Source organism: Helianthus annuus, chromosome 16 (genome assembly GCF_002127325.2).
Source record: "Helianthus annuus cultivar XRQ/B chromosome 16, HanXRQr2.0-SUNRISE, whole genome shotgun sequence".
Classification (NCBI taxonomy): domain Eukaryota; kingdom Viridiplantae; phylum Streptophyta; class Magnoliopsida; order Asterales; family Asteraceae; genus Helianthus; species Helianthus annuus.
This window is the reverse complement of record NC_035448.2, coordinates 145,286,411-145,297,132: the sequence shown is the minus strand read 5'-3', so window position 1 is coordinate 145,297,132 and position 10,722 is coordinate 145,286,411. Positions and strand designations below refer to the sequence as shown.

The 10,722-nt window shown below is 34.8% G+C and overlaps 1 protein-coding gene across 1 annotated transcript; it reads right to left on the bottom strand.

Annotated features, from left to right (window-relative positions):
- Positions 1-2,354: 2,354 nt before the first annotated feature.
- LOC110917981 (receptor-like protein 4) lies at positions 2,355-8,368 on the bottom strand. Its single transcript, XM_022162394.2, has 9 exons — positions 8,120-8,368; positions 5,735-6,793; positions 4,897-5,044; positions 3,649-3,720; positions 3,477-3,548; positions 3,332-3,403; positions 3,098-3,175; positions 2,838-3,019; positions 2,355-2,752 (listed from the first exon to the last, which is right to left on the bottom strand). Exons 1-9 carry the CDS (start codon positions 8,187-8,189, stop codon positions 2,628-2,630), a joined length of 1,878 nt encoding a protein of 625 aa, XP_022018086.1. The 5' UTR covers positions 8,190-8,368; the 3' UTR covers positions 2,355-2,627.
- Between the last annotated feature and the right edge of the window lie 2,354 nt (positions 8,369-10,722).

Sequence of the window (10,722 nt, the reverse complement as noted above, 5' to 3'; positions counted from 1 at the left end):
TGATTTTCCCCTGAAAACCTTCATTTTTGAGTTACCGATCTCATACTTTCTCTGCATCTTTTCTTGAATAGATTTGAGTGGATACCTTGATTTGACTCTATCTGAAACAACAATTGTTTTGATAGCCAGTTTGAAATGAAAGCCTTAACAGATCTACTCTGAAAACATTTGTGTTGAGGATTATAAGTTCTGATAACCTAAGTGAGCTCTTCCTTTAACTTAAATACATACTAAAACCCATGGACATTTCCTTTCACCCAGTTTTGAATTTGTTTTCCTTCTTCTTTTACCTTTCTCTTCTGTTTTTGCTTAAAACTAAAACCCATGGACATTTCCTTTCACCCAGTTTTGAATTTGTTTTCCTTCTTCTTTTACCTTTCTCTTATGTTTTTGCTTAAAAGTGTGGAATAGTACCTTTGCAAACAACCCTTAACCTATATTGATCACTCCTATAAAAGCCAATCTCTCTCCTAGTTTCCACAACATGCCTCGTAACCAACTCTTTTACTATCTTCTGATTTGCAAAGTCTTGACCAACGTAAAACAATAGACTATTAGCCAAAGCTTTCTTTCTAATCCTTCTAAGTGTTCTTTTCCTAGTTTTCTCCATGTTTTCACCAGATGAAAAACTACCAAATAAGTCAGTGTTTATTTCATATCTGCTTCTTCTACATGAATGTTTCTAGGACCTGTTTCATGAATGTTATCACTATTAACATATAGATTGACCCTAAATCCCCTCATATCAACTTCCCCCTCATCAATGATGCAGGATCAATAATATCATCATCAAATTCATCCCTTGCTTCAACTATGTTTTCAAGACCTTTGTCAACTACATTTGAATATGTTCTTATTAGTTCCTCTTCATTCCTTTCATTGCCTACATTCACTTCTTAACAATTTAATGGATTCATTACATCAACAAATATACCCTCAAACACTACATCTATAACTTCAACATTTCCTATAATACCCACATCTTCAACTAAGCCTACAACACTACTTAAATTGTTAGTTTTTACACTAGCTTCTACACTACTTTCACCAGCTTCAATGTAAAGGTCTATTTCTCTCTACTCACTATTATCAGGGAAATTTCTTAACAAACCTACTACATCATGATGGTTGCTTAAGGGTCTCAACCCAAAATCTAAATCCTCAACTGGTTTTAGATAATGATAATGCAGATTCAACCCTAAATAACTTATTTGCAACATCAACAACACTGAACTTTTACTTGTTAAGCAAGGCAACATAAGCAATCTTACCATTCTTGTATATCCTATCGGGAAACTGTGAAAACTATCCTCCATGGTGCACCTTAAGACAAAAAAAAAAAGTTCTTCATAGATACCTATAACACAACAAAACAAAGATTTTTAACAAAGTCATTGATTTTTAACAAAAAAAAAAATTGATGATGATCGGCGTAACAAACAACACAAAACTTACGATATACATCCACATGAGAGTCATCGTCTTCCTGTTTGATATGCCACATGATTATCATCGTATTCAAAATCGTTTTAAAACCCTAGAATTATGGAGGAATTTCTATCACCGGGGGAAGTTTTCAATGAACGAGGGAAGTTTTTGATTAAAAAAATGCAAAGGGTCTGGGTGTTTATGATATGCAGAAAAAAATTTGGGTGAAGACATAAATGCCCTCACGTGATGTGCACGTTAGGGTCTATTCCGTTTGTATTTAACAGTCGTTAGGCTTAATACCTAGGTGTATTACAAAACTTAAATCACGTAACCTGAACATGTTAAAAAAAAAAAGTTGTACGCAAAGACGAAACTTGTTATAAACCACAAGTTCCATCTGTGTAATTAACCAAATAAAAAAATAATTTTTAAAACTATTTAGATCAACTCATTTTCACTTAAAATTTCATCCAACTTCTAATTTTTAGAATATCTTCAGTATTATTTCTATATAATTTTGGTTACATCCCCCAATTTGACACCAACCCAAACAAACCATACAATGTCGGTGAGTGGAACCTACCCACTATGAACCAACCACCACCCAGACCCGAATGTATTCCCGAAACACAATTCATACATGAAAACATTCCCCAAAGACAATCCACATAAAAACAATCACACAAAAACAAACAAGCCACAACATCCGCTCCCAAAGACACCATACAACGGTGGATGATAGAAGTAGTGTTTATTTTTTACTGTATTTTTTCTTAATGTTTATTTTTATTTGTTATAGGGAATAATAAATAAATTTACAACTTTTTGGAACCGCATTCCGGATAAGTTTCATGATACAATGGGTCAAGGAGGATCTCGTTGATGGGATAATCATCAAAACGGACCAAAACATGTCCAACGAATGTTGAAAAGTGATGATCACAATATATGAGAAAGTCTACTTAATAACAACAAAAAAAGGATAATATACAATCTTGTTCATTCTCTACTTGCTTCAACTATAAATTATAGGGTTGCTAAAAGCCAACCTCACTAAGCATTCAACACAATCAAAATACGCCATAACAAACTTATGCTTACATTTGTAACACGCGTGTGCGCGTGCGTGTGTCCGTGTATATGCTTTACGCCCGTTAGCAAGTTGTAAACTTTGATAATCAAATGGATGCTCGTGATCAAGACAGCAAGATAGGCCCGTTCTCGGCAGCAGTCCTAGCATTTTCATGACCGTTATTGTGCCTCGTTAATTGAACGTCACGAGAGTAATGAGTTCTTGCTTTTGCATAAGGAGCGCCTCTTGCTGTTTATCATATACAAACAATATAGTCGAATAAACTTACCAAGAACGATTTTAATGATGTTTTGTGGGTAAAAATGTAATTTACCTGCGATTTGCTGAGTTCGAAGGATGTTTTGACGCCTTTTCCACCAGCATGTTAAGCACGTGGCAATTAGAAGAAGTCCTGCGCATGCTCCCAACGCGATTCCGATCTTTGCACTGGCAGAAAGGTGGGGCCCGCAGGTTGGTAGTCCAGGTATCCCACAAAGACCATCATTATCTGTAAAACTGCAAATGCCAACAATTTATATTATTATATATTCATTTTACGTCATCTATTATTAAATAAAAAAAATTAAAACCTACTTGAAGCTTGCTCTATGCAAGAGCCTTGCTCCTAATGCAGCCGGAACTCTTCCAGAGAGGGAGTTGCCATTAAGATTCCTGCAACATGATCGTACAAACACGTCATTGATTATAGTGATTAGTGAAGTACAGGCATTTATATATTTATAGCATCCATCGAAAATATATTTCATATGTTTACATTTTCACATTTTGCTTGTGAAAAACAAAAGGAAAAAGATAAAAGCATCTTACAATATCCGGACCGATGTCAACCCTCCAAGGCTTTCAGGAATGGATCCATTAAAGAAATTGTATGAAAGGTCTCTGCAATGCAAATATTTGTCTAAATACATGAAACAATTACGGATTTAGGTAAAGACACATAACTTATACTTACAGTACTTGTAGACTAGTAATTTTTCCAAGTGATAAAGGAATATGCCCCCGGATGCTATTTTCACTCAGGTTCCTGCAAGTGCACAGAATTATATCTCCTTTCGATATAGAAAAGGTGCGATGTAAAACAGTTTTATTAAAAAAGAGAAGATTATGTGGTTATCTACACTTACATATGTTCTAGATGACTCAGCTTGGATATGTCCTCGGGTAAGAATCCTCTCAAACCCTGGTTGTCGAGACCTCTGTATAGAGAGAATTGTGTACAAGAGATGGTTAAAGTTTAACCAAATAAAACAACAGCATTTCATATATTCCATAATTTACTCGCATGTTAATAATTAATGACTTTGGCCATGGATCGGGAGCTTGGTTTAAAAAAGCGCACCTGAGGCGCCATTTCTTGGAAAAAAAAAATTGACCCTGAGGTGCACGCCTCATGTATTAACCAGATTATTGTACAACATGCTTTTCAAGTTGTACATGTTTTATATGCAAACATATATAAAGCTTATTTGTCTCTATATATTGGGTATATGATGCTAGAAACCTATAAAAATATATATAATTATTTGCGCCTCGGGTACTAAAAGAGGTGCGCTTTTGCACTTAACATCTCAGTTTTAGACATTGTCGCTTTTGAGCGCTTCTCGCTTCTTACGACCAAGATCGGGAGCGGCTTTGATGCAAGAAGGCTTTTGGAAATGATAGTGAATTGATACAACTGGTGTTATTTGTTGAGAGAGACGGTTCATGATGCGTAAAGACCATCAAGGGTAGTTGTCAAAGGCCTTGGATTATGACTTTGAGATACAGTACCAATGGAAATGATAGTGAAAATAAGGCAACTACATCAACGAGGAGAGGAAGTGAAACTTGTGGTGCTCTTGGCTCCATAGGTTTTGGATTGGGATGAGATGTTGTGGGAACTTTTGCAAGACCCAGAGTCGAATCACGTTACAAACAAGACACCAGGGAGGTGTTTACTATTGAAGAGAAGAGATTGTTTATCATGTACGATTATTACTACCACATGCTTTTCCACATCTGTATAGGTAGTAAGGTACTTTCAAGGAGTGATGGGCTCGCGTGTGATGTTTATAGCTACTTTTAAGGGGTTCGTGTGTGCTACTATTTCCTGTCTCTTTACTCTTTTGTTTATTGCTACTGTAGTTTACTCGCCACTTCATGCTAGCAGTAGTGTATTACTACCATTTTTGGTACTTTCCTATGGTTGTTGCTTTGATTCTCTTAGTCACTTTTTATGTTATCTAGCTTACTATATTGTACGCATAAAAATAAAACTTTTTATGTTATAATATGGTACCTAAACTATAATATTTGTTTTTTTTTTTAATTGTTGCAGACTGTAACACAAATCAATTGGAGAAACCATGTCAAGTGAATGCATAAGAACTTACAGCCCATCAATAAACCATTTAAGTTTAGTGCTATCAAATTGACAATCTACTCCACTCCATGGATGTTGTTGTGGAACACATGGATCACCATTCCATCCAAAACGAAGCGGAAGACCAAGTGCACTCTTTAACTTTTGTAGAGCCCTTACTACAAATAAAGAAGAAAGTTAATATATTTACTAAAAATACTTCTTAAAGGTTTAATTTAACTTCATCATATGTTATACATCACAACTCAACAACAAAGTTTGTCAAATTACGTTGGGTAAATTGCATTTTACGTCCTTTAAGTTTGAGCAAAATTGTAGGTGTTGTTCTTTAACTAACGAAATTACACTGGATATCCTTTATGTTACAATTTCTCATCATGCGGTGTCCTTTTGCCCTAACCAAGTTTATTTTTTTCTGTTAACTCTTAACACGTGCCACTCACCAAGAGGGCATAGTGGTCATTTTCACTTAAAAACAAAAACAAAAAAAAAATAGCCGTGAAACTTCAAGAGGAAGATATATTTTAAGTGAAAATGACCATTATACCCTCATGTGAGTGGCACATGTTAAAAGTTAACATAATAAATTAACTGGGTTAGGGAAAACGGACATCCCATGGTGAGAGATCATAACATAAAGGACATCCAGTGTAATTTCGTTAGCTAAAGGACAGCGCCTGCAATTTTGCTCAAACTTAAAGGACGTAAAATGCAATTTAACCAATCAAGAAAGATAGGAAAGGACGTTCACATCTTATTTACATACAATACGGCAATACCCAGCATTTTACTAGTTTATTTTGTCATCAAAAGTGCTTATATTAATAAAATATAGCTGAAAAAAATACCTTCCTCGATTAACGTTTTGGCCTCGGCATTGACAATTTCAAACACCTCTATGGCGCTGATAATAGTATGACTGCCTTTTACAGGGTTCAAAGTTATCGTCAAACTTCTCCCACTAACAAGAATCGTTTTGTTCAGCACAAGAGCACTATTTACACCTCCACTCATTTTCACAATATCGATTTCTTGAAATTCAGTGTCGCCATTTATTAAAACGTCAAAAACCCGTTGTCCTTCACCCGTGACCGAAGAATCAATCTCAGCAAAATGCAACCAAATGGAGTAGTTTCTATTTGGGTCGACATCCATTGTGTAAGCTAAATCCGGCTGATTATCAGTGCTAATAAGCGCAGTTTGGTAAAGTGCTTCCGGATAATAGTTTGGTACTTTCGAGGATAACTTGATGGTGTTTTTCGTCGTCAAAACACGGTCAGCACTTTGACCGAAAGTAGGAACCGAATTCCAAAACCGGTCTCCGCCCCAGTGGTCCCCACTGTAATCCACATCAAACTTAGGATTCTTAGCACCACAACTGAGTCTCTTATGCGTTCTCAAGATCGTTCCTCGGCCCCATCCAGGCCCGAAATTATACGCGTTATTGCCAACTTGGAGAATTTCGATCGAAAGTACAGCTGGATCTCCATGACCCGTGCTGTGAAAGCAAATCGAGGCGGTTCCATCTTCGAGAAACACAATCGATTCAACAAAAGCTTGTTCGTCATCGTGGTTACTCCAACCCGATTGCATCGAGTAAACTAGGGTTCCTTCTATGGATACATCAAACAAAGGTTCGTTGTCAAAGGTGGGATCCTTAACTAACCCGAAAAAGATTCTAATCGAATAGTGGCCGTGTGGTACCCGCTCTATGTGGTAGCAATTTTCAGGACCCTCGGATAAGGGGAAATAGCGAACGGTTTGTAGAGGAGGAGTGATGAAACTTGGACGGGTTGCGTTAGTAAAGTATCCGCCACTGTATCCGAAATCTCTATACCATAATGTATTTGTTGGTGGCGTGTGGACATCGTTGCGGGCTCCACAACTTATCCTTAGAGCATATGGTGCTGCATTCACATATATTCAAATAGATGCAGTCACTATAAATTTGTATATACAACAACTCAAAACAATATTGAGCCACACGTTCTAAAATTAAGCTATTGCATGTTGTTGACAAATCACATGGTTCATATAACTATGAATATTTAGCAACATCAGATATGATAAAATAAATCACATCCCATTGGAGGAAATATTGTGATTTGTGGATTTGCAGGAAAACATTATCTTCTAATTTCCGGAATAACCGAATAAACAAGAGGAAAGTGAATTAAGCATTGTGATTAACGCATAATAAAACATCATCATCAACATCATACTCAGTAAATCCCACCAATAGCAAAGCTAAGATAGGGTCTGAGGAGGGTAGATGTAGACAGCCTTATCTCTACCCCGTAGGAATAGAGATGTTGCTTCCAGTGAGACCCCCGGCTCGATTGTAGTTTTGTATCAAGCCTTGGACCTAAGAAACATAACACTCAAACAATCGGGACAGAGACTGATTGGTGCATGTACCCCCGTGTCTTTCAGCTATCAACGTCACCACATGATGCATGATTAACCATCCGCCGCTTTTAACGTTATTTTCACGGAATTAGTAAAATAACGTTAAAGTTAATACCATTTCACTTTTGCCCCCCGAGCGCTCACACATATATACATTATATGTGCACACCGCAAGCAGGGCATTATTTTACCACTCGGTATAGTTTAGAAAAAACGAAATAATAACTTTATTTAAGTTTAGGGACTATAATAACTTTACTATTTTAGCCCGTGCGTTGCGGTGGAATAAAGCATGTAGAAGTGAAAATGTTAGAATCTAACAGAATCTAATTTCGACTGTTGCAAGCAAAAATCCATCATAATTCTCATTCCAATTTACTCGGTCGAATTGCCGCACCTATTAGATTGTGACCTAAACAAAGGTCTCCACTTCCTAATTAAAACAAGATTGATCTAAACTTTTTTTTTTGTCATTTAATAAAAAAGAAAACCTAAATCATTAACTCAGCCTTCATCAACAGTTCAACCAATTTGTTTGCTGGCCAATAAATGTTTAGTTGAAGGTTAAAGCAACATAAACTTTACAATCTCACAAACTACAAATCAGTAATAAATCCCCAAATTATTACAATTCACATCAGATACAAATATATACAATCGAATGTAAGCATAAAACGCCAAAATAAACCAATCTAATTGCTAGAAACTAAACAAAATCAAACGAAATCAACCAAAATGAAAGAAAATTGAGCAATCTAGCAGAAGTAAAGTACAAACAAGTAGCAAAAAGTAATGGAAAGAAGAAGAATGTGATTGAAGAAAACCTTGGTGAGAAGGTGTGAAAGCTGCAACGAAAACGATGAGGAAAATGAGGAGTGAGAGTGGTCCACGCATCGTCGTCTCCAATCGAGTTGCAGAGTCTCTCTCTCTCACACACACACACACACAGAACACACAGTAGAGTTTCTCTCTCTAAAACTCAGTGTTGAATCTCTAATCTCTACTTTTCGCTTTCACAAATGGGTTTGTAGAGAGAGAGAAAGAAAGACAGGGATGAGTAAGAAAGTCTTTGGAACGTGACCGCATATAGACACAAATTTTGTTATTTTTTTCTTTTTTGGAAATATTAAAATTGGGTGGGATTTTTTTTTTTTTTTTTTGGGAAGAGTACCGAAACAGTTTTAGATTAACATTAACAAAAGTTTTTAAAATAGACACTGAAATTTAGGGCTGTTTAAGGACTTTTAATAGTACATTATTTACTGGATCAATATTTAATTATTTAGACTGTTTGTTTTATGAGCAGATGTCTAAATAGTTCAGACATTTGCCTCTAAATTGTTAAACATTATACTAAGTCTGACTGGTTAAAATCTCTAATCTGAATTGGTCAGATATTTATCTTTGAACATGATTCAAATCTTTTACTAATTCAACACTTAATGATTCAAAACTTTTACTGGGTCAGCACTTAACCATTCAGAAGTTTCCAAACAGCTTACTTTACGTAATATTTTCCTTAATCAATATCCGCCATATTAGACTCACTATTTGAGACGAATAGAATCTAGTATACACTTTTGGTGGTTATTAGCCTGCGTTTTTGTAGGCTTGGCAAGACAGCTAATATATAATGTTTATTTTTTAAAAATTTGATCAAATTTGATAACTTTTTCTTTTTTCTTTGATAATATCTTTTAGGATTAAAGTTATTCTGTAAATGTTAAAATAAATAAGACAAAGTTGCATAAATTAAGTTATTATGTAAAGGTTAAAATAAATAAGGCAAAATTGCACAAATCAACCTTTATGTTATACCTAAACGGCTAAACTGCACTGCATACCTTTCACTATGAGATCTGTCAAACCCGACCTTTATGTTCATATTTTGTTACATCCTATAACCTTTACAACTAATGTCGTTTATTTTTCTCGTTAACTACCCTCACATGCAACAAGCTTCAACCCATATGGCAATATCCTCATCAAACCCACCAACACCTCTATTTTCATATCCCCAAACCAAAATCATACCCCTTCTTATTATTCTATTCTTATCAATTTAATATTTTGAAATGATCTGAAAGTGTGAGTGCATACTGTCTATCACTTCCATCAATCACATATCGTAGCAGGAAACTGATCAAAACAAAGTTTTATAATGTTAAATATAGGAGAATGGCATAATTGTAAATAAGGAGTCCTTCCTTTATGTGAGCCCTATAAATAGCGAGTTTATTATGTTACTAGATTATTAGACCCGTGTACTACACGGGCTTAAGGATATAAAATTATAACATATTTAATTTTATGTTGTCTTCATAAATTTATATAAGTGGATTTTTTTTACCATAGATGACGCACAAGTTGGTCATGCATAAAAACCGATTGTTTTATCAACAAACCAACTTTACATAGAAATTGTCTTGTACTTTTATTTATCGTCATGGCAAAACATAGGGCGAGAGGAAACTGTCTTCTTTTCAATACGTATCCTTCTGTTTGGCAGTATTAAACGAAATCTAGGGATAAACATTCAGGTGCCAGTATTACTTCCAGATAATATGAGTGCCTCAATAACCTGACCACTCAGTGATAGGACCTGTAGTAGAGTTCCATTACATAAACTATTCTTTCGATCAATATAAGTCTATTTAGGACATCCGGTGAGTATAGACTTGCTTCAAAATTATTATGAAGATATTCTATCCTTAAACCCGTGTATTACACGAGTCTAATAACATTAAAAGTGTTTTTAAAGCATGGAAGTAAACCGGTTTTCAAGTATCGGACTAACCTATTCTTTACCATTTTTATTATTATAATATAAATTAATAATTTATTAAATAGATGTTTTAAACATATACTGAAAAAATCCTTTTAAAGAATAAGAATGTGTTGCCATATTAACATTATTTGAAATTGTTTATTATAAGTAGAATTGTTACTAATAACTAATTATATATTTTAGATAATTCAAAAGTAAATGATCAATATTTAAGTAGACAATAAAAACATTTATTAGTATTAAGTTGTTAAGGAATTTTTCATTGTTTTGTATTAATTAATTAATATTAATAATAATATTAGTGAATTGAAGGATAGAGTAATGCCATGTGGCATTATGTAAACTCTTTTATTAGTATATAAGAATAAGAATGCCATGTGGCATTAAGTAGACCATTTTATTAGTATTAGATTTTAGAACTTTTGCACATTTGAGAAGATTTAAAGCTCTAGAGAGAGAAAGTCTTGTACAAGGTGATTCAAGGTGTTGTTTTTGTCAAATCTTCAATAGAATCATCATCATATTACGTTCTTGTGTCAATCCACACACGTATACGGATTCCGCACGTGATATGTGTTCTTCACAATCATCGGGAGTTCGAATTCGATCCGAAAACGCACGATCAGTTCAATAAAAATT